At 36.6% G+C, this 23,775-nt stretch overlaps 1 protein-coding gene and 1 long non-coding RNA gene across 3 annotated transcripts in view; one reads left to right on the forward strand and one right to left on the reverse strand.

Annotated features, from left to right (window-relative positions):
• Positions 1–23,775, forward strand: part of Baz1a (bromodomain adjacent to zinc finger domain 1A) — an 85,418-nt gene that overhangs the window by 48,739 nt on the left and 12,904 nt on the right. The window contains exons 7-19 of one of the 2 annotated variants that reach the window (XM_074068160.1): positions 631–730; positions 1,389–1,555; positions 2,057–2,152; positions 3,229–3,367; positions 4,578–4,724; positions 9,515–9,610; positions 9,732–9,956; positions 11,653–11,818; positions 12,141–12,254; positions 15,609–15,733; positions 18,298–18,894; positions 22,598–22,761; positions 23,550–23,704. In XM_074068160.1, the coding sequence (XP_073924261.1) occupies positions 631–730; positions 1,389–1,555; positions 2,057–2,152; positions 3,229–3,367; positions 4,578–4,724; positions 9,515–9,610; positions 9,732–9,956; positions 11,653–11,818; positions 12,141–12,254; positions 15,609–15,733; positions 18,298–18,894; positions 22,598–22,761; positions 23,550–23,704 (2,291 nt within the window). The remainder of the gene's footprint in view (positions 1–630; positions 731–1,388; positions 1,556–2,056; positions 2,153–3,228; positions 3,368–4,577; positions 4,725–9,514; positions 9,611–9,731; positions 9,957–11,652; positions 11,819–12,140; positions 12,255–15,608; positions 15,734–18,297; positions 18,895–22,597; positions 22,762–23,549; positions 23,705–23,775) is intronic. The other variant, XM_074068159.1, reaches the window with a different exon arrangement.
• LOC141421596 (uncharacterized) lies at positions 395–23,602 on the reverse strand. The gene is made up of 2 exons (XR_012446194.1): positions 23,494–23,602; positions 395–2,387 (listed from the first exon to the last, which is right to left on the reverse strand). It is a non-coding gene; the product is annotated as an uncharacterized lncRNA (long non-coding RNA).

Below are 23,775 nucleotides of genomic sequence, written 5' to 3' on the forward strand. Positions count from 1 at the left end.
AAGTAGCTTGGAGAATTTTTTTGCTTTTCTAATGTATCTTTTTTTAAGGATCTCTCTGTGTATTATCAGTTATCTTTCCTGGGATATTCTACTAATTTGTACAATTTTAGCATTATCTCAGGTCCTGTATATTTTTATGATTAGAATTATTAAAAGTTCATTTATACTTTTGAATTAAACCTCATTTTATTTTATTTATTTTTGCAGTTCTGGGAATTGATCACAGGGCGTGGTTCATGGTAGGCAAGCACTTTATCACGTGGACCATGTCCCCTGCTCTTTTGTTTGTGTTTTGTTTTTGAGATAGAACCTCAATAACGTTTGCTCAAGTTGGCCTCTAACAGAGGCTTTGCCCTCTTGAGAAGCTGGGATTACAGGTGTGTATTACCATGCCTGGCTCTAAAACCTCATTTTAGTATTGAAGGTTGTGATTGGTGTGAACTTTTTTTTTTTCCCCAGTGCTAAGAATCAAATCCAGGGCCTTGCATATTGCTAGGCACGCACTCTGCCACAGAGCTACATCCCCAGTCCTAATGTGGGCTTTTAATTTTTTATTACTATAAGAACCAACCAAACCATCAATTTGTATAGTTTGTGGTTTACATCTTTAGTTTCTTGGTTTGTTTTTAGGAAGACAGCACTGCTGATAAACAAACTATTGTAGGATGTAGGAACAAAGCAACTAAAGAAAGAGAGAGACTTTTGAAACAGGAAGAAATGAAGGCACTAGGTGAGTTTAACATTCTCCCCAAAACTGTTTAGAATAAGACTATTTCTCTGTGCCTAGGTAGGTTTTTTTTTCCTAAAATGATATAGGAGTCTGGTTTATTTTTTAAAGTGTAAGTGTTTTATTCCTTCATACAACTGCTGATATTTTTTTCTTTAATGAGACATGTTCATCTCTTAAAACAATATTTCAAGTATAGTATCTCTCCTATTAAACTGTTTAATGCTAGATTAAGCAGAAGGTAGGAGTTTCCAGACTGTTATGGGCCACTGTATTTGATTCACACAGCCTTTTTAAAACACTGCTTCCCAAACTCCAATGTGCATATGAATCTGTTCAAATGAGGATTCTGAATTGGTGGGTTTGTATGGGGGCTAAGATTCTGCATTTTTAACAAGATTACCCTGCTGCTGGTCTTCAGACCCCAGTGTGAGTATCTGGGCTTTCACAACAGAGTGTGTTTATCCTGGTGCTGTGGCTTGTCTTAAACCCAGCCAGTTTGTTTTTCCCTTTTTAACCAATTGCCTTCGACTTCTGTTCAGGAATTTTGGGAGTCTCTACTAATCTCAACCTTAAGTTATTTCAGGACCACTTTGTTACATCAAAAAATGCCAACAGTATTTTTTTATGTATACAGTTTAAAGTTTAACCTTCTCCACAGCTTTTGAAAAGGCTAAATTGAAAAAAGAAAAAGCAGATGCCCTAGAAGCAAAGAAAAAAGAAAAGGAAGACAAAGAGAAAAAGAGGGAAGAATTGAAGAAAATCATTGAAGAAGAGAGACTAAAGAAAAAAGAAGAAAAAGAGAGACTTAAAATAGAAAGAGAAAAGGTAAATGTATGCTCTCTACATGTACAAATACCAGAACCAAGAAGTAAGGGTTTCAAAAGATCATGTGAACAAGAGAAATAACCTAGATTACAAAAAAGAGAAGGCTATTGCTGTATTCTCCCTGTGTGTATCTAGGTTGTTATCAGGTTCAAATGAACCTTGAAAATAACAACTGTATTAAAAATATAAGGGAGGTTTTATTGTAGGTACTCTGATAGTTTACTTTGTGAAGATGTAATTGAAGTAGGAAGTGGAGCTACTATGAGTTACTGTGTTCCAGGCATTTTCCATCTTTGTAGCATTATTTTGTTAGGCATTTTTCTTGATCAGTGGTTCTAAAACTTTAGTGTGCATTAAAACCACCAATTTCTTATCTTAATCCAGAGCTTCTGGTCCAGTAGGCCTGGGAGGGGCCCAAGCATTTGCATTTCTAACAAGTGGTCAGGTGATGGTGATGATTCCTAATTTCTTCTGAGAATTTTTATTAACCTTTTTTGTTAGGAAAGAGAGAAATTACGTGAAGAAAAGAGAAAATATATGGAATACTTAAAACAGTGGAGTAAACCCAGAGAAGATATGGAATGTGATGACCTTAAGGTATGAGCATGCTATATAATGTTCTGCACACATGTGTCTTTAATATGTCCTGTGTGGCTTTGCTCATGAAACGTTTCTTTTCTGTTTGTTGTTTATTTCTGAGGCAGGATCTCCTTGTGTAGCCCTGGCTGTCTTCAAATTCCTATCCTCCGGCCTCGGCTGTGGATTACTAGCATGGGCCACCACACCCAGCTGAAATGTTTCTGTTCTTTAATAGCAGCCTGTTTTCTTCATCCTTAAGAGAGGAAATAACCAATTAAGCAAATATTCATTCATAGAATTCCAAGGTTTTATTGTTAGTGTTTTATAACAAGCTTTAGCAATGATTATTATTCTGCAGAAATAATTGGTCGGTTTTTGTGATCCTTGACAATCCAGCACTTAGGTTTATTGGGAGGGAATAGGGGAGCAATCACAAGAATTCTGTGTATATTTTTAGCAGAATCTAAAACAAACTCATTCACCTCAGCTTGCAAGGAACCATTTCTAAATCAGTAGATGGTGGATTATGTTCTATGTCATAAGGAGATTGGCTTTTAAAATAATTGTGCAGTTAATTTGGCTTAACTTGATTTAAGAAGCTGAGCGCATTGGCCCACACCTGTAATTCCATCCCCCTCCCTGCACTTGGAAAAGTAAGGCAGTGCAATCTCAGTTACATAGTGAGTTCCAGGCTAGCCTGGGCTAGCGAGGCTCTGTCTAAAAAAAAAAAGAAAAGACCCTTTTAACTAGAAATACACTTCAGCCTAAAGTTATTTTCTTAGTTTCAGGAAGGAAAATATGTCTCACAGTTCCTTCCTAGGGACAGTGATTTAGTAAAGTTGGAATAAGTTGCAACAGTGATGTGATAAGCATGCTACAGAGTTGATTGAGGACTACCAGCATACATGGAATAATTCTTATTAGGTAAAGAGCCTGTCTTCCGGCTCATAGAGTGCCTAGCAAGCGGGAGGCCCTGAGTTCAAACCCAGTACGGCTAAAAACCAAAAAAAAAAAAAGAAACAAAAGAGTATCTCTTCCATTTTTAATTTCCTATACTTGGTTCAAAGAGTTACACAAATTGTTTAACCTTGCAGGAACTTCCAGAACCAACTCCAGTGAAAACTAGACTACCTCCTGAAATCTTTGGTGACGCTCTGATGGTTTTGGAGTTCCTTAATGCATTTGGGGAACTTTTTGATCTTCAAGATGAATTTCCTGAGGGAGTAACCCTAGGCAAGTACTCTTAATTATCTTTTGCTGTGTTATAGTTTACCCTAAAATAGTGGCTTAAAAAAAAAAAAAAAGTTATTGGGGCTAGAGTTGTAACTTAAGTGGTAGAGTGAAGCCCTAAGTTCAAATCCCAGTGTCACCAAAAGCAAAGAAACAAAACAAAAATCAACAACAACAACAATAAAAAAAAAAAAAACCAAGTTACCTCTCAAAGTTCTATAGGATCACTGAACCTAACTGTCCAGTTTTGTCTTAGAGTATCCCATGTGGTTACAATGAGTCAGCCTCCACGGGAAGCAGAAACTGCCTGCCCTTTGAAAGGCATGGCTTAGAACTGGCACAGCCTTACTTGTGCCACATTGCCCTGGTCAGAGCAGTTAAAGATCCTCTAGAGCTTAAGAGTAGAAAGCAGTATGTGCATGTTGATAGACAAGTTATTGCCTGCTTTTAATTTGTAATTCTGTTTTGCCTGTGTATTTACATACTTTGTGTAAACATTTATAATAGCGTTTAGTATGAAAAAGAATTTGGATCAAATTTTGAGTTTTTAGCTGATAAATAACAAAATAATTTTATTAAGATTCATGTAGGGACCCTTGAAGTCAGAATTATATTGCCATTCCTATTTTGATAATAGCATATTTTCCAACACAGCTTTCCAATTCTTTAGTTTTTCCTTACGAGCTAAGTGACACATGAGTCATTATGCCTTACAAATAAAGAACAGCTAAATAGTGCTGATTTAGGTAAGATGAATTAGATGAGAAACATTTATTTTACATTCAAACACAATATTAGGATTAAAACCTAAAGCTGACAGTTATCTCTCCTATGCACTGTTTGGTAAGTACTACACATAGCTCTCAACAACAATAGGACAACAATTACAAATCTTCACATTGTTACTAGAATAAAATTAAACTTTAAATTTACCTACAGTTGTGCTTCACATTTAAATTAAGATGAAGTATTATTTTGGCCTCTTGAGACTATTTTGGGTTTCTTGAATGCAGTGACTATGGCTTATGATTGTATTGTAATCATAATTTTTTATTTTGGCATGGATAATGCTGGGCTCTACTTTCATTAATAGACACTTAACACAGGCTAATACTGAGTTAATGTTTATGATTCCTATGGAGTTTTTTTGTTTTGTTTTGTTTTTTTAGCAATGAACAGAACTTTAAATTTATTTTAAACATTTTATCCACAGAAGTATTAGAGGAAGCTCTTGTAGGAAATGACAGTGAAGGCCCACTATGTGAATTGCTTTTTTTCTTCCTGACTGCAATCTTCCAGGCGATAGCTGAAGAAGAAGAGGAAGTAGCCAAAGAGCAAATAACTGATGCTGACACCAAAGGTCAGAGTTCAACATTATTGCTGATTGAACCATAGTAGCTTTGTAGTGAAACTATTTTTTTTCAAAGTTATTTTAAAATAAGCCTGGCTTTTACAACTAGAAATGTAGTTCTTTAGGTTACCTGTTGCTAAATTATATTATACTAACAATATATTGCCAGTTATTTTATAAATACTTGATTTTTAATGAAACCTGTTTCTAGCACCCTTAAAAACGTTTTCCCCCAACCTGTCTTGCTTTATTTCTTTAGATTTTTCCTGATACAGGAGCATTGCAGATTTCACTGGCTAGTATCTGTAATCCCAAGAGATTCTGCTAAATAGCCACCCTATTTTTTTTGCTCCACCTAAAGAAAAATTTAAGATTCTCTCCCTGCCCCCCCCCACCCACAACCCAAGTACTGAGGTTTGTACTGAGGACTTCTCACTTGCTAGGCAGGTGTTCTACCATTTGAGCCGAGGCACACCTCAGCCTTTTTTTTTTTTTGCTTTAGTCGTCTCAAGTTTTTGCACACAGCCAGCCTCAGACCTTGATCCTCCTTCCTATGCCTGGAGAGTAGTTGAGATTACAGGCAGGTGGCACCACACCCACATGTTAATGCTTTAAATTAAAGATACTACTGCTGATTTCATTCCAGATGGACAGTTTTTAGACCAGAATTAATTTACATTTCACTAGTTCGAACTAGAAATTTTACTTTTTAAATTCTGTGCTCTTTACTATCTAGAGTCGGTATATTATATGTTAACATAGGAATAATTTCTTGAAGAAACCTCCCCCCTTTTTTTAAATAGTATGTTTACTGTTTTAAGATTTACTTCAATCAGAGGAAATATTTAAGCATTTATATTACAAGATTGATTTGGCTTTCTGAATAATATTCTGTGAACTTTGGCACATATTAAGATTTAAGACCAGAGATTTGATTAAACAACACTTTGGTGTATTGCATAAAAATTAACAGGAGAGTCAGGTTTGATAGCACACACTTGCAGTCCTAGCATTTAGGAGGCAGAGGCAGGAACATCTCAAGTTCAAGGCCAGCCTGGGCTACATAATAAGACCCTGTCTCATAAAAGAAAAAGAGGGCTGTGGGTGTGGCTTAAGGGGAAGAGCTCAAGGACCTGAGTTCAAAGCTCCAGTATTAAAAACAAAAGAAAACAGTAATACCTGGAGATGTCTCAGAATGTTGGTATAAAAAGATGGGTCATTACATACAGATAGTTTGTTAGCCTTAGATAATTTGAGTCATCTTTCTTTGTGCCTGGTCCCAAAGCATCAGAACATAGATGAATATGCATTTGACGTTGGCTACCTTTTGATTTTATCATGGGAGTTCAAGCAAAATAGCTTGACAGCTAATCACCAGAGGCTCCTTATTAAGGCCATTTTAACAGTATGGCTGTCATTGTCATCTCAAGTAATTTAGTCAAACAAAAGCATTCATTTAACCATTGTGTTACATTAATGGCCAATAACATTATAAGGTTATTGATCAAGTTCTGATCTTAACACAAGACATAAAGCTGTATTTAATTCAGGATTTAAAGCAGATGAATTTTGTAGTTTTGGAAGTCCTGGTGGAATTTAAAAGAAGAAATAGAGTGAAAAGGAAATAAAGGAAAAAAATACATAAAACTGTTGGTGTTTGTCTTGCCATTTTATTTTCTAACATGATTTTCTTGATCTATAATTTTTATAGTTCTTTCCCTGTCTAACACTGTATAAATACCAGGCCTATCTGAATAAATACTGGCCATTAAGTAAAGGTTTTAAAGTTCCATTTGAAAATACTTATTTAAATGTTAGGAAGAAAAAAACTTAGTTTGGCATTTTTCAACGATCTCTCACTACCCAATTACTACTGGCCACATGTTACGTGGTTATTTCAGTCTCAGTAAGCTATTCCCCTAGGTATAACTTCATTTTTCCTCACATCTGTTCCTTCTGTCTTATAATAGGACAGTCTTTTCCACAGTCTTCCTGAAAGCAGTTGGATAGTCAGATGGGACTGAATTTTTTTTTCCGCCCCCGCCCCCCTCCTTCTTCTTTAACTACAATTTTTCCTGCAGTTTCTAGCTAGGGAAAAAATGGGCAGAAGAGAAAATAATGAATTCTATATTAGTGATAAGAAAACTCAGATTTAATGAGGTTATTTACTGAAAATCACATAATTAGTAAGTGATGTAAGGCACTATATGTTATTTAATCCTCATACCACTTTTGTGAGGTAGATTTTTTTTTGGTGGGGGAAGGGGGGCTTACATATGAAGAACCTGAGATGTAGCTTAAGGAATCTTGGCTAATAAAGAGGTAAGGGACCTGGGTGCTGGTGGCTCAAGTCTATAATCCTAGCTACTTTTGAGGCTGAGCCCAGGCAATAGTTCATGAGACTCCATCTCCAAAATAATCGATCAAAATGGACTGTAGGCATGGCTCAAGCAATAGAGCGCCTACTTTGGAAGTATGAAGCCCTGAGTTCAAATACCAGTTCCACCAAAAATAAAAAACAGGTAAGATGACACAAACTCAGGGAAGCTGATATAGACCTGCATAATGATTCTGTATTGCCTCAAATATGTCAACAAAGCTGAAAATTTGAATGTTTGCCTCCTTAGCGTTGCCTATAAAATCAAATGTTTTTAAAAAGATTTAATTTGCTTGGTCCTTGATCTTTCTGTTTTTATACCAAATCTTAGAAAATTGACTATCAGTTTCTAAGAATTTTTTTTTTTTTTTTGGCAGTACTGGGGTTTGAACTCAAGGCTTTGCACTTGCTAGGCAGGCACTCTACTATTTGAGCCACACCCCCAGCCCAATTTTTAAGATCTTACACTAAATATGTCAATTCCTGTCTTTAGTCTGAAGTATCACTATAGGAGCATCCTCCATATATAGAATAGTTTTGTTTATTTCCTGAGATATCATTGTTTAGTGTTGGAATTGCACATACCTAATTCTACATTAAGATGTATGGGCACCAATGGCTCATGCCTGTAATGCTAGCTACTCAGAAGGCAGAGATCAGAAGGATCATGGTTCAAAGCCAGCCCAGACAAATAGTTCAAGAGACCCTATCTCCAAAAACACATCACAAAATTAGGGCTGATGGAGTGGCTTGAGATGTAAGCCCTAAGTTCAAGTTCCAGCACCACCAAAAAAAAAGATACACATGTGCTTCACATAGTCACATTGGCACAGTTCAGCTATCAAGTGGCTACCTCTACCTCTAAGCAAATCCTAAAAGTGGTATTTAGTTTCTCAAGAGCCATGGTAGAAAACTGCATTAAAGATTTCATATCTTACCATGCTGCTTTATTTAACACAATTAAAAGTAAACTGTCATTTTGTTGGTGGTTCATTTCCTAAAGACTTTATAATCTTAGTTTTAGGAAATTACAATTTTCTATAGATAGTATAGGTTGAACGTGGTGACTTCTGCCAACACACTTTTTATAGCTGTGTGTTAATTTAGACTTGACTATAACTAATTTTAGAGTGCGTAATAATTTTGTCCAGCTTTATATATAAAATGAAAATTGAGAAAGCTTTAGGTTTGGTGTTTTCCTGGTAAGGAAGAACGTTTGTCACTTGGGCTAGATTAAGCCTGATGGACATGACTGACGTGCATTAAATTAGAGAACTTCTTCCTGGTCCTGTTCATTCTTTAAGTATCAAAAAAGAGCCAATGATTGTTATGAGACATGATCCCATAGCTGCCTTTTCCTTTAGTAAAGGACAGCAGTCTGTTATTTAAGGTTAATTTTGTCAGCTTGTAAACTTTGTAAGGGAATCATATGATAGAAGGCTAAGGAATCACAGAACCAAATTAGACTAGTGACTTTCAAACTAATCCAAAGTTTGCTATGAGTTGTTCAGAGATGCAGTAGTGCCACTGTCAGAGAGTTGAAAAGATAAATGAGCATAATTCTCACCTTCCTACCCCATTTTAATAAGGGTGTCTTTTATTTCTTTTTTTAATTGGGCTTCTAAGAAACATTTCACTTTGTATTTCAAACCACAGATCTAGAAGCTCAGATTAAGTGATTTGTCTAAAAGATAGATAACTAGGCACTGGCAGAGCTAAAACTGGAATACACTGAATATCTGAAGCTCTGTACATTACTGTGATATAACAGAGGTTGTTTTGTTTTTTGTTGGTAAGTGGACGGATTTTAATAGTTACTTTAATTTTTGTATATGTATTATTGGGAATAGTTGTTTGCATTAATGCTTTAAATATATAGTACCAGTAGATTTGCAGATTTGCTCTTTAGTCCTATTTGTAAGCCAAGCATTGCTTTCAAAGCCAAAGCAATATATGTAGAAAATACAGAGAAATCTTCCTATTGTTTCTTAAATCAGAGAATTTTCAAAATAAGGAAATTTGAATAAAAAAGATAAATCACTAAGTGACAGGAGTTCTGGCTTTAGGACTTGAGGTATCTTTAAATAGATTGCAAATTTCAAAGTAGACTTTAAAGTTATATTGAAGAGAGGGATAAAAAATGGATTTTATCATTTTTTGGAATAGGTCAGTGTATCTTGTTGGTAATTTGGAACTTGTTTTCTCTGTGCTGTGTAGGGAAATGTTAATGTGGAGTACATGTTGTAGGATTTATAGTTAGTTGTAGGTGGAGGCTAGACAGAATGTGAATAATGCTTGTACTGAGTGTTGGTTTTTTTAGGTTCCTGAATGTTAAGCTGTTTTAAAAGGGCATTCTTCCCAAATACTCAAGCTTTGACTCGAATAAAGTATTTATTCGAATAAAGTATTTATTTCCTTAAAGATTTAACAGAGGCTTTGGATGAAGATGCAGACCCCACAAAATCTGCACTGTCTGCAGTTGCATCTTTGGCAGCTGCATGGCCACAGTTACACCAGGGTATGTGTGGGTTTTATTTTTTTGTTTGGCTTTTTATTTTTAATTTATAAAGGTACATTTTACATTGCTAAGTATTTATCATCTATATTCTAAATTACTATTTCATTTTTAACAACTATAGGCTGCAGTTTGAAAAGCTTGGACCTTGATAGCTGCACTCTTTCTGAAATCCTCAGACTACACATCTTAGCTTCAGGTGCTGATGTAACATCAGCAAATGCAAAGTACAGATACCAGAAACGAGGAGGATTTGATGCTACAGATGATGCCTGTATGGAGCTTCGTTTAAGCAATCCCAGTCTAGTGAAGAAACTGTCAAGCACTTCGGTGTATGATTTGACACCAGGTAAACTTTGCAAGTTGGAGTTTTTATAATCTGCTTACTTCCTACCTTATTACATCTCTTTTGGCAGAAAACTAAGTAGCTAATGAGAAATTTTAGGTGATAAACCAGTTATAAAAGAGAATGAGAGAAAATAGTCTTTGAAGAAAAAATTATTAGAATACCGTGACCCAAATGAATATACTATTCTTGTGAACTTTAATTTTATGACTTCCTTTTTAATTTGGATTTTCTAATATTTAAAAAATTTGCAGCTACGTCCTGACCTGGTGGCTTACTCCTATAGTCCCAGCTACTTGGGAGGTGAAGATAGGGAGGATCAAGGTTCAAGGCCAGCCCAGGCAAAAAATTACTGAAATCTCATCTCAACCAATAAGCCAGGTGTGGTAGTGCATGCTTCAAGTCCCAGCTGCTAGGGAGGCCCTTGGTAGGATGATCATGGTCTGAGGTTGGCCCTGGGCAAAACTCAAAACCCTACCTGAAAAATAACTAATGCAAAAAGCAAAAATAAAGAAAACTATGGTTAACATATTACATCTACTAAGTACAGAACGATAAGTGAGGATTCTAGTCCTCACTAAAATTAAAATAAAATTAAATAAAATTAGCTTTTTTATCCACTTGAGTATCAGAAATTTAAACTGCTAAATTCTGCTGTCTGCTTTAGTAAGTGTTGAGGTCTGAGAAACAGTCTGTAGGGTTATGATGAAGTTATTTTTCACTTTTTTTCTTGAGACAGGGTCTCACTATGTAGCCCAGGCTGGCCTTGAATTCATGATCTTCTTGCCTCAGTCTCAAGGCCAAGTACACCATCATACCTGGCTATACTTCCTTTTTAAAATAAGAAATATTAGGACTAGAGTTGTAGCTCCCTGGCAGATCACTTGCCTAGCATGTGTGAGACCCTAGATTTGATCCTCACCACCACAAAATAAATTTTAAAATATTTTTTAAAAATAAGGGAAAAGAAGTTTTAGTGTACAAATAGAGTTTACTTTAATATACTTTACAGGACATATAATAAATGTAGTGTACCTTCATTCCAAACACTCACATAGTCTTTATAATGTATGGCAGGGTTTTTGTGCAGTCTCTTTAGAGTTGTATTTTGTCAATTTTCACTTTTTTAATTCATGTGGTTATAACTTAGTTTTGACTTAAACTTCAGTCTAGAAATTGAAATTTGAAAAATAATTTTTTGCAATTAAGAAATTTTTCATGTTCACTTAACTAGTATATAGGGTACACATTAGTATTCAGAAATGCCTCTTGTATCACATAACTATTAAATTGAATCCAAAGTTGCTCCTGAAACTTTGGGTGTGCACACCTGTAATGCCTGATTCAGGAGGCAGAGGCAGGAGGATCACAAGTTGGATGCCATTCTGGGCTATGTAGTAGCAAGGAGGAGGGGTTGAGGGTCTGGGGGCATGGTCAAGTGGTAGAGTGCTTGCCTAGCAATTGCAAGGCCCCAAGTTCAAACCCCAGTATGTATTAATAAATAAATAAATAGATAGATAGATAGATAAATAAATAAATAAATAAATAAATGCTTTGAAAAGATGCCACTGACATGTTTGATCATAAGACACTTTTCTTTATTAGACATTTTCATATTGAGCCACAAATTAAAACTTTTAAAACATAATTCCTTTTATTCACATTGATAACACAGAAGTTGTTTGCCCATTTTTGGCAGGAGAAAAAATGAAGATACTTCATGCTCTCTGTGGAAAGCTACTGACCCTAGTTTCTACTAGGGATTTTATTGAGGATTATGTTGATATATTACGACAGGCAAAGCAGGAATTCCGAGAGTTAAAAGCAGAACAACATCGAAAAGAGAGAGAAGAAGCAGCTGCAAGGTAAGAGATAATTACTATCAGTCATGCTACTGACAGCCATTTATGTGTTGAAAACTATGTTTCACATTGTGTTCTAATGTGGCATTGACTTACGCTGGATGTTGGATGGCTTTACAAAGAGATTGCCTAGTATGTGTAAGACCCTGGGTTCAATCATCAGCCCTGCAAGAAAACAAAAACACAGAAAGACTATGAATAGATTCTCACATAATTGTTTGTACTAACATTTGGAGCACTTCCTCAAATTTGATGATAGGCAAGATGGTAAGTTAGAAGTGTCTTTGTGTCAGATAGACTATAATCTATTATTTTTGACTTTCAGAATACGTAGAAGGAAGGAAGAAAAACTTAAGGAGCAAGAACAGAAAATGAAAGAGAAACAAGAAAAACTAAAGGACGATGAGCAAAGAAATTCATCTGCAGATACATCTATAGGGTATGGTTTGAATTGCACTTCTCATTTGACTTTCTTTATTCATCCTAACATACATAAAGAATAAAAATCAGGCTGGCAGAGTGGCTCAGTGGTAGAAGCACCAGGCACCAGTGGCTCACTCCTGTAATCCTAGGAGGCAGAGATCAGAAGGATCACAGGTTCAAAGCTAGCCTGGGCAAATAGTTTTCAAGACCCTATCTCAAAAAAACATCACAGAAAAGGGCTTGTAGAGTGGCTCAAGCAGTAAGAGCTCCTGCCTAGCAAGCGTGAGGCCCTGAGTTCAAACTTCGGAGTTGCCAAAAAGAAAAAAAAAAAAAGAGTAAAAATCAGATACCTTAAATTCTAAAATGCTTTCAAAATTGTAAGAGTAGTTTTCTAGAGTTACATAATAATTATGTTAGCAAGCCTATTAAGTTTATATATAGTTTGTCATCAGGTATATATATGTGTTATATAAAGTTTTTAGGTTAATATTAGGGATTGTAGAACCTATTTTCTCATAGAGTAGATGTTATAAATGGCAATTTCCCAGAAAGCTTTAATAGTTCATTTTTAACCAGTAATATTTCTTGCATAAATAGTAGTTTATTGTCCCCCTCCATGACCACCACCATCACAGCTACATTGTTTCACAGAGCTCCTCTGGGCCTTACAGAGGAACAAGGATTAGATTGGAAGTTTGGATAATGGTATAAATAAAGGACGGCATCACCTTAAGTAGTTTAGAGGTTGTGTAAGTATTTTATTACTTTTCATGACATTTGAGGTAAAGATTGGCTATGAAAACAGTCATTTCTCCAAAGAAAAAAAACAGTATGCCTGAAAAGATGCCCAATATCATTAGCTGTCAGGGAAATGCACATAAAAACCACACTACCACTTCACCCCCACTAGGATGGCTATAATCAGATAGACATCAGCTGCTGATAAGGGTGTGAAGAACTTAGAACTATTGTACATTGCTGTAGGATGGTAAAAGGGTGTAGCTCTTCTGGAAAACAGTTTGGCAGTTCAAGCCGTGAAAACTGTGTGGCTGCATATAACCACATTACAGAAGTTCTCCTTGGAATAGTCAAGACAATTAAGAGCATACATTCACCAAAAAAAAAAAAAAAAAAAAAGGGTAAACAAAAATCCATAGCAGCATTATTCTTAACTATAAAAAGTAGTAATAACCAAATGTCCATCAGTTGGTGAATGTATAAAATTAATACATGTCTTGTGGGTTACCATCAAACAGGAGAATATTACTCAGCCATAAAAAAGAATGGAGTTCTCCCAGCTCTGAATTCAAAGTCTAGTCCCACCAAAAAACAAAACAAAAAACAAGAGACTGGAGTTCTGATGTATACTACAATGTAGACGAACTTTGAAAACATTTTGCTAAGTTAAAGTCTAGTCTTACAAGGCCAGGTATGGAATGATTCCATTTATGTGAAATGTTCAGAATAGCCCAATCTATAGAGATAGAAAGTAAATGAATATTTGCCAGGGGCAGTGAGGAAGAGGAATTGAGAAGTGGCTATTAATGGATATGGGTTTTTCTTTTGGAATGATGAAAATGTTCTAGAACATGGGAGCATGGCTTAAGTGGTAGAGTACCTGCCTACCAAGTATAAGACCCTGAGTTCAACCCTTGGTACCACAAAAAAAAAAAAAAGATAGTAGTAATGATCACACAACCTTGTGAATATACTAAACGTACACTTTGAAATGGTGGTTTTTATGGTATGTATTATATATATATAAATAAAATATATAAAATCTCACACATTTTTAATGTTTTTATTTTTGGTGCTGGGGATTAAACCCAGGGCCTCTTCATGTAAAGCATATGGTTTACTACTACCATTGAGCTATAGCCCCAGCCCCTATCTCAGTTTTTTCAAAAAGAAAATTGAGTATGGTATAGATTCCATATCTTTATATTTTTTTGACTCATACAGTCTTACTCATACTTTATCTCTGTCTCCTGAATACATACATGTGAACTTGCAAAACTCCATGTTAGATGTAGAACATACATGATGGGATTTACTCCACGGTCCATGTAATTTTGGTTTTTATTTGAACAATATAATGAATTCAACATCCATATTGTATTGATTCTGCCCACTTAATATATCTGAAATTTTACTTCTCTCCTCCAATATTTGTCTCCCTATCTTCTTCCTACACTAAGCCACCATCACCTAGCCAGCCACCTTGCTTACAGTGCTTTTTTTGAGGGGGAGTGTGATACTAGGGTTTGAACTTGCTAGTCAGGTGCTCTGCCACTTGAGCCACACCCCCAGCCCTTTTTTGTGTTAGTTATTTTTCAGATAGAGCCTCAGACTTTTTGCCCAGGGCTGGCCTTGGATGAGATCCTTCCCAGTCTCTGCCTCCCTAGTAGCTGGGATGACAGATATACACCACCATGCCTGGCTTAAAATGACTTTTTTTTTTATTGTGCTTGCTAGGAAGAACTCTACCAGTTGAGCCATGCCTCCAGCCATCTTTTGCTTTAGGTAGTTTTCAAATAGGGTTTTGCATTTATGCCCAGGACTGCAATCCTCCTATGTACACTTCCCAGGTAGCCAGGATGACAAGTGCATGGCACCATGCCCACCTTTTTATTAGTTGAGATAGGATCTCCCAAATTTTTTGCCTGGGCTGGCCTTGAATTTTGATTCTCTGAATAGCCCCCTCCTTAATAGCTAGGATTGCAAATGTGAACCAGCATACCTGGCTTCAGTGACTTCTGTACTGGTCTCCCGTCAAGTAGTTTCTCACCAAGATGATTTTCCATATAGAAACCAATATGCTTTCTAATCATGTTTCTCTTTTCCACACTCTCCAGGTTTTTCCCATTCTTCTAAGCATCATTTAAAACGGACTTTTTTCTCATCTATATCTTGTATAACTACTTTCTCATTTACGTTTTCCTCAAAACTGCAAGCTGCTTCCCTTTCTCTGCAGCTCCTTGCCTTTGTCCATGTTACTCCTCTGCAAGACATGTAGATTTCCCTTCTCTTGTTCCACACTACTTCCCCATCTCTCTGGTCTTGTGGTTTAAAATGTTACTTTTTCAAGCCAGCCTTTCTTGATCCCTGAGACAAGATTTGGTTGGGATGGGTGAATGTGGCTCAATTAGAGTATGTACCTATCAAGCAGGAGGTCCTGAAATTAAAACCCAAGTACTGCCCCCCCACAACAAAAAAGAAAGAGTTTTCTCTATAAGACCATAAACTTGTGTCATATTGTTTACTACTTCCTAAACATAATGCCTGGGACCTCATAGACAGGCATTAATATTTCATAAATGGAATTACATATCCACTATTAAATGTTTTTACCTTTGTTTTTATCCTAAAGGGAGGAAGAAAGGGAAGATTTTGATACTAGCACTGAGAGCAAAGAAATAGAACAAAAGGAACTTGACCAAGATATGGTCACTGAAGATGAAGATGACCTAGGATCACATAAAAAAAGCAGAAGGGGTAATAATGAGATTTCTTAAGGTGTATTTGTGTTTATTTTTAATACAGCTATTCTGAAATATATATTAAGATAATTCCATTTGTGATTCCAGGGTGTGAGTGTGTTTGAAATGATTGCCTCATAGCTTATAATAAGTTATAAAATTGGAGCCATTTTGTTACAAAATGGTGTTGTGAAGTTGTATGAGTACATTTATGGAGTTTTTGTTTTATTTTTGTTGTTTAGAAGAAGGGTGTCATGGTGTAACCCAGGCTGGCCTTGAACTTGCAGTCCTCCTGCCTGAGCCGCCTGAGTGCTGGCTCTACCGACATGAGCGCCATGCCAGCGGATTAGTATGTTTACGATTAGGTGCTTATTCACATGCCATTTATACTTACAGACGAGGGACAGTATTCCCCTCTCTCATACATTAGCTGCTCATGACTTCACATTTTAGTTTCTGCATTTATTACTTGATATAAAACCAGATAGAAACTTTTATTCTATGATGTATTCAATCACCGTGCATGCCTCCTGTGTGCTAGAGACATAAAGATCAGTAATACTCACATTGGTATTATATTACAGAGAATAAAAATCTCTGCTGCCTTAAAATTTCATAAATTGCTGAATCACAGAAAAAACTGTTTTTTTAAAGCTGTTGATACAAATTACTTCTGAGAGTTCTTAACTATCCCCTATAATATTTTTGTCTATAAAAATTTCCTAAATGGTTGCTCTGAGTAGCTAGAAAACCTCCAGTATCATGGAGGCTGTATTCTCTGATTGTAATGTAGTCAGTTTCAAAATCCAAAACTTCAGTGGTTACAGTTAAAACATCTAAGTAATGAGTCAAAAGAGAAAGCATAGTGGAAACTAGGAAATATTTAAGATTTATCAATAGTGTATATTAATGTTGATTGGATCCTGCCCCTCTACAACAGAGGAAGATTTTAGTACTTGTTTAGAAAGAAGATACAGTAAGGTGAGCATTTATTCGAGAAGTTAGAAGGGAAAATTTGGATTGTCCCCCCCAACTAAAAGGAAATAATACATAAGAGTAAGAATTAGTAGAAAATAAAAGTATAGTAGAGGAGAACAGCAAAGCCAAAAGTTTGTTCTTTAGAAATGACACAAGCTGGACAAACCTTTGTTGAAATTTATTTTTAAAAGAAGGGATGGTCACAATAAATCTAGGACTGAAAATTAGAGCAACATAACTATAGACAGTAGAAATTTAAAAATAAGGAAACAACACATACAATTTTTGGAAGTAATTTGAAAATGTAGGCAAAAATTAAAATCTTAGAAAAGTACAAATTATCAAAATGGATTTGTAAAATTAAAAAATGTGAATGGACCTAAATCACTTAAGCCACCTCAGCCTTTTATGTGTTGAGTATTTTTGACATAGGATCTCATGAACTATTTCTCCTAGCTGCCTTCAAACCACTATCCTCCTGATCTCTGCCTCCTGAATGGCTAGGATTATAGGTGTGAGCCACTGGTGCTTGTTGTTTTTGTTTTTTAGATAGGGCCTTTTTTTTTTCTCCAGTCATTGGGGCTCAAAGTCAGGGCCTCACGCTTGCTAGGCAGGCTCTCTACTGCTTGGGCCACTCCACCAGCCCTAGATAAGGATCTTGACATGCACCATGTCAAGAATAGTCACATTGAGGGTTGGGGCTTCAAAATATGAATTTGGGATGTGGGGGAACACAATTCAGACCATAACACGGGCCTAAAACATAGCTCAGGAAGGCCTAGAACTCACTACGCTAGCCTTGAACTTTTGATTGTCCTTTCTCTGTCTCCCAAGTGCTGGGATTATAAGCATGTGCCACTGTGCCCAGATTGCATAAGTAAGTTTCATTAAACACAGCCATACTCATTGATTTACAAATGTCATTGTTTTTGTGCCACAATGGCAGAATGGAGTAGCTGTGAGAGAGTATATGACCCACAAAGCCTAACAGTTACTAGTTCACATTCTGCAGAAATAGTTTGCTGATTCCTGCCTTGGAGGAAGAACTGGATAGCTGTTAGAGGATAACTAACATACTCTATCTACTGTGTTCTCCAATATGAAAATTTATGCATTTTGTCTGTTTCATTAGATTTAAGCTTATCAATTTCTTATTAACATAATGTATTAGTCTTCTTGGGCTGCCATAATGAAATACCACAAAAATAATGAAATACACTACTTGGCTGAAAGTCCAAGACCAAGATGTCAGCAGGATTGGTGAAACCTCTTTCTTAACTTGCAGACAGCTCCTTCTCACTGTGTCCTCACTTGGCTTTTTCTCAGTGCATGCCAGACAGCAAGACATTTGTTCTTAAGAGAAAACTAATCTTCTTCTATTAAGGCCCCACCCTATGACCTCATGTAATCTTAATTGCCTCTTTAAAGGCACTGAGTCCAAGAACAGTGACTCTGGGAGTTAGGGCCTCAATATTTGAATTTGGAGTATGGGGGAGCACATTGCAGTCCATAATACATAATAGCTTGGAGAGCCTGTGTATTTTTCTGGTGAAAATTTATAACGATAATGATACATTATCATTATAATATATTTCAATACAGGGAAAAGGGGACAAAATGGATTTAAAGAATTTACAAAGCAAGAAGAGATCAACTGTGTAATGGGAGAGTCTCTTACTGCTGAAGAAGAAGAAGCCTTAAAGCAGGAATACCAACGAAAAGAGAAAGAGCTCTTAGAAAAAATCCAAAGTGCCATAGCATGTACCAATATCTTTCCCTTGGGGCGGGACCGCATGTATAGGCGATACTGGATTTTCCCTTCTGTTCCTGGTTTGTTTATTGAAGAGGATTACTCTGGTCTCACTGAAGACATGCTTTTGCCCAGACCTTCATCATTTCAGAATAATGTACAGTCTCAAATTCCTCAGGTATCTACAAAAACTGAAGAGTCTTTGATGTCTGAATCTACCTCTAACATTGACCAAGGTCCATGTGATGATTCTGCCCAGCTGCCAAAACCAGTGCATAAGCCAAATCGGTGGTGCTTTTATAGTTCTTGTGAACAGCTAGACCAGCTTATTGAAGCTCTGAACTCTAGAGGATATAGAGAAAGTGCCTTAAAAGAAACCTTGATGCAAGAGAAAAGCAGAATATGTGCACAGCTAGCCCACTTTTCTGAAGAGAAATTTCATTTTTCAGGTAAATTTTCAATGGAAACGTAAGTTTTCTTTCTGGTCATTTAGGATTAAACATTTTACAAGATTATTAGAAAACACTACCTTTCATTTTTACCATGCTCTCAGAAGTTTGTGAGTCACAGTGTGGGGGTGTATTTCTTTATAGAAACAAAAGTTCCCTAAATTCCATTGTGTCCTATTTGAATTCTGAGGAACCATCTACAGTAGAAAAGATAGGTGTTCTTTCTGATCCCTCATTTCTTGATCAGTAGACTTTGGATACTGTGTCAGTTTTTTGTCATTGTTACAAATAGCTGAGCGAAACAACTTAAGAGAGGATTTGTTTTGGCTTATGGTTTTAGTACACCATGGTGGGCAAGGCATGGCAGAACAGAGAACATCTCGTGCAGCCAGGAAGCAGAGAGGATGCCCTGTGCTAGGTGGCTTCCTCCACCTTCCCCCTTTTATTCTGTCTGGGCCCCCAGTCTATTGGACAGTGCTGCCAACATTCAGGGACAGGGGATCTTTCCCCCCAGTTACTGTACCACATGTCAGTTCTCTCTGGACACACCCTGCCCAGACACACTCAGGTGTGCTTTATCAGTCCCCTTGGCATCTCTCAGTTCAATCAAGTTGACTATCAAGATTAGCCTTCACACACAACTTGGAAAGTGTGAAGTACTGAGTTCAAACCCCAGTACCACCAAAAAGAAAAAGACTAACCATCACATAGACCAGGGGCCCAGAATTTCATACAGATAGATCAAGGACTGAGAATTTCACACAGATGATCTAAAGACCCAGGCCTAGGAACCCATCCTATGGGCCAGTGGACCTGGGGCTGAGAATTTCTCAGTAAGCATTCCAGTTCTAAAGTGGGTGCTCTTCTCACTCTAGATACGACCTGCTTTCCAGTCTGTTGAAAGTGTACTTCTTAGCTGGGTACCAGTGGCTCACTCATGTAATCCAAGCTACTCAGGAGGCAAGATCAGGAGGATATTGATTCAAAACCAGCCTGGGCAAATAGTTCACAAGACCCTATCTTAAAAAACCCTTCACAAAAAAGGGGCTTGGTGGAAGGGGCTCAAGGTATAGGTCCTGAGTTCAAACCCCAGTACCGCAAAAAAATAAATAAATAAATAAAGTGTTCTTTCCTAATAAACCTTACTGTCACTTTCACTAAGGAAGAAAACATTAACCATCACAATGCCTGAGGCAGTTTGGGATATAATACAGTGAGTGAAGTTACTCACTAAGGCTTTTGACTGAGAGCCCAGAACAAATTTTGTTAATGATCTCTTTAGAGGTTGGCTGCAAGGGCTGGCCCATTGATGACAGATATGAGAAAGTAGTAAGGCATTTCTAGATGTGAGTTTTCAGTAAATGAGAGTCTCTGGCTAGAGAACTGCTTAAATTTAGGAGCATGTTACCATGGCTACGTGAATTTTTCTCAGGATTAAAAGCTTGAGGTCATAATTCTTTATATTCTTCAATTAAAGAAAGTTCAGTGGCTTTTAGTATGTTCACAACTATGCAACCATCACCATAGCCAATTTTAGGACATTTTCATCACCTCAGAAAAAAATCTTTGTGGGCTGGAGGTTTGGCTTAAGTGGTAGAGTACCTGCCTAGCAAGCACAAGATCCTGAGTTCAAACTCCAGCAACTATTGAAAATGGAAAAGAAAAAAAAAAGTAAAAGTAAGATCTTTGATCCATAAATAAAAAAAAAAAAGTATCTTTGCACATCTATTGAATTGTTAAGAGAACAAAGTTCCTTTTAACAATGTGTGATCTGCCATGCTAGATAAAATAATATTGGAGTCACAAACTGTGACAGTGTCTAAGTTTTGGCTCCTTTATGAGCTTCTCACTTTAAGAATAAAACTAAAAGACAATGTTTTTGGCAGTACTGGGCTTTAAACTCAGGGCCTCAACTTGCTAGGCAGGTGCTCTATCCCTTGAGCCATACTGCAGACCCTAAAAAAAAGTCTTTATACTTTTTAGCTACCACTCCCCTATACTCCTTCCTCCTGACCCCCCACCCCACCAAACCTTCAGCATCCACAAATCTTTCGCTTTAAATTTCTTGTTCATGACATTTCTTATGAATGGAATCATATGGTCTTTTTGTCATTGGGTTTGCTTTTTTGTGTGTGTGTGTGTATTAGAGTTTGAAATCAGTGACTTGTGCTTGCTAGGCAGGCACTCTTACCAATTGAGGCACTCTACCAGCTCTTTTTTTGGGGTTTTTTTTTTTCTTTTTTTTTTGAGATGGGGGTCTCATGAATTATTTACCCTGAGCTGGCTTTGAACTTTGATCCCCCAATCTCTGCCTCCTAAGTAACTAGGATTATAGGATTACAGGCATGAGCTCATCATCATGATAAGCCTGGCTTGCTTCAATTATTTTTCAGATAAAGAATCGAGATTTTTGCCTGGGTTGACTTCAGACAGACAATCTTACTTAGCTGAGATTACTTACTTCGCTGAGATTACTTACTTCTGCTTAGCCACCATACCCACCTTGTTCTTTGAGATAAAATCTCCCTAACTTTTTTGCCAGGCCTGCCTCAAACTGCAGTCCTCCTATCTCCAGTGAGCCACCACACTTAGCCCTGTGATTGACATTTTAGTGTAATGTCTCTTAAGGTTCATCCAAGATGTGGCATGTGTCAGAACTTCATTTCCTTTTATGGCCAAATAATCTTCCATTATACATATACACTACATTTTATTTATCCATTTGTTACTTGGTAAACATTTGGTTTATTTTCACCTTTTGGCCATTCTGAAGAATACTGCTATAAGCATCCACATATAAGTTTTTGTGTTGACATAGATTTTCATTTGTCTAAAGGCTATATCTAGGAGCAGAATTACTGTGTCATTAACTGCTTAAGTCCTTGAAGATCTGCCAGATTGTTTCTCAAAGTAGCTATACTGTTTTGCTTTCCCACCCACAGTACATGAGGGTTTTCATTTTCCCATTTCTTTGCAAGGACTTAAAAGTATCTGACTTTTTATTTACTTAAAAAAATTTTTTTTATTATCGTATTGTTGAACTGGGGGATACATTGAAACATTTACAAAAGTTCTTACAATATAATTGAATTTACCCCCTCCATCATTCTCCTTTATCTCCCCTTCCCGCCATTCCTGGAACAATTTCAACAGATCTCATTTTTCCATCTTCATACATGAATGCATAAGGTTTCCACTACATTTACCCTCTTACACCCTTTCCTTACATCCTCCCCCCTCCCACTGGTGCCAACCCCCAGACAGGACTTGTTTTACCTTCCTGGCCTCCGTTTTTGAACTGGCTTTTTATTATAGCCATCCTAAAGGGTATGAAGTGGTTCCTCACTGAATTTTTTTTCCTTTTCTATCTTTCCTTAATAATTAATGGTGGTGAGCATCTTTGCATGTGCTTATTGCCATTTGTGTATCTTCCTTAAAGAAATGTCTGTTCAGATCCTTTGCCCACTTTTTAAGTGGGGTATTTGTCTTCTTGTGGAATTATAAGAGGTTTTCTTTTATATATATTCTGAGTTCAAGGCCCTTTATCAGATTTATGATTTGCAAATTTTATTTAATGTTTAAGTTATTTTTGGCCCTTGTGAATTTACAAAATACTTCTAAGTGCATTATCATAATCATAAGAGTCACATGGAATAACCATCTTTAATGAGAAAATCATGATGGAGGTATTTGATTATTTCAGAAAAACCTCAAATGGATAATAAACCTCCATGCACTCGGGGAAGGTCTTCCTGTACACATGATCCATCTCAGATGTCTGCAGAAAGGCAACTGGAACTGAGACTCAGAGACTTTCTTTTGGATATTGAAGACAGAATCTATCAAGGAACATTAGGAGCAGTCAAGGTTTGCACCTGTTCTCATTTTTAGTTTAGTTCATTTGCTTGGTCCACAATCTTGGTCATATTTCTCAATTATTTGGTATGTGCAAAATGTATGTTTTGAACAAAAAGGAATGGTATACTTTTTTATGAAAACTTAAGTTTATTCCCTTATGTATGGGTATACTTAAAAATGCTATATGACCATCTGCTTCCTAAACAGTTTAATGAATCCAATTGACCTTTTACTATTAATTTTGTGTTTTTAAAATGTTTTGTGATATTTTCATCAGATGTTGAAATGTGTAAGGATATCTTCTTCCTTGACTAGCTGCTGCCTTCTTCTACTGAGTCTGGTTTGTTTGTTGGTCTTTTTTTTTTTGTTGTTACCTTTTTTGAATATGTGTCCTTGATATGTGTTCTTGACAACCTAGGCTGGCCTGTAACTCATTTATTTTCCTGCCTCAGCCTTCTCCCCACTGCTGGGATCACAGGCATGCGCCACCACTTGCAGCTGATATATGTTTTCTATTCAAATGATGGCCTTTGCCATCATTTGTCACTTTTTGCCACCATCAAGTGGTCAATCATAAAAATCACTCGATTTTTTTCAAATAGACAATCGGGTATTATAGTTGCCATTATGTGATATGGATCCTGTTTTGACCACTTAGTAACCTTAGGTTTAGACCCTTGTTGATTGATAATCTGTTCTAGAATATCCATGGATTACTGTTATTTACATTGAACTTCATACCTGTCAGGAGCAGCATCTCCATTTTCCAGGGTTAGTACATTTGGATTTCATTACAGGTTACAGATAGACACATCTGGAGATCAGCCTTAGAAAGTGGACGCTATGAGCTGTTAAGTGAGGAAAACAAGGAAAATGGAGTCATTAAAACTGTGAATGAAGATGAAGAAGAGATGGAGATTGACACACAAGCGAGGGTCATAGTAAAAGACAGGTACAGAAAGAATTTCTCTAAAGTAACCAACTTTTCCTTGCCACTTAAGGTTTGGTTTTTTTAAGTAAATA

This window comes from Castor canadensis, chromosome 3, assembly GCF_047511655.1.
Source record: "Castor canadensis chromosome 3, mCasCan1.hap1v2, whole genome shotgun sequence".
NCBI classification, from domain to species: domain Eukaryota; kingdom Metazoa; phylum Chordata; class Mammalia; order Rodentia; family Castoridae; genus Castor; species Castor canadensis.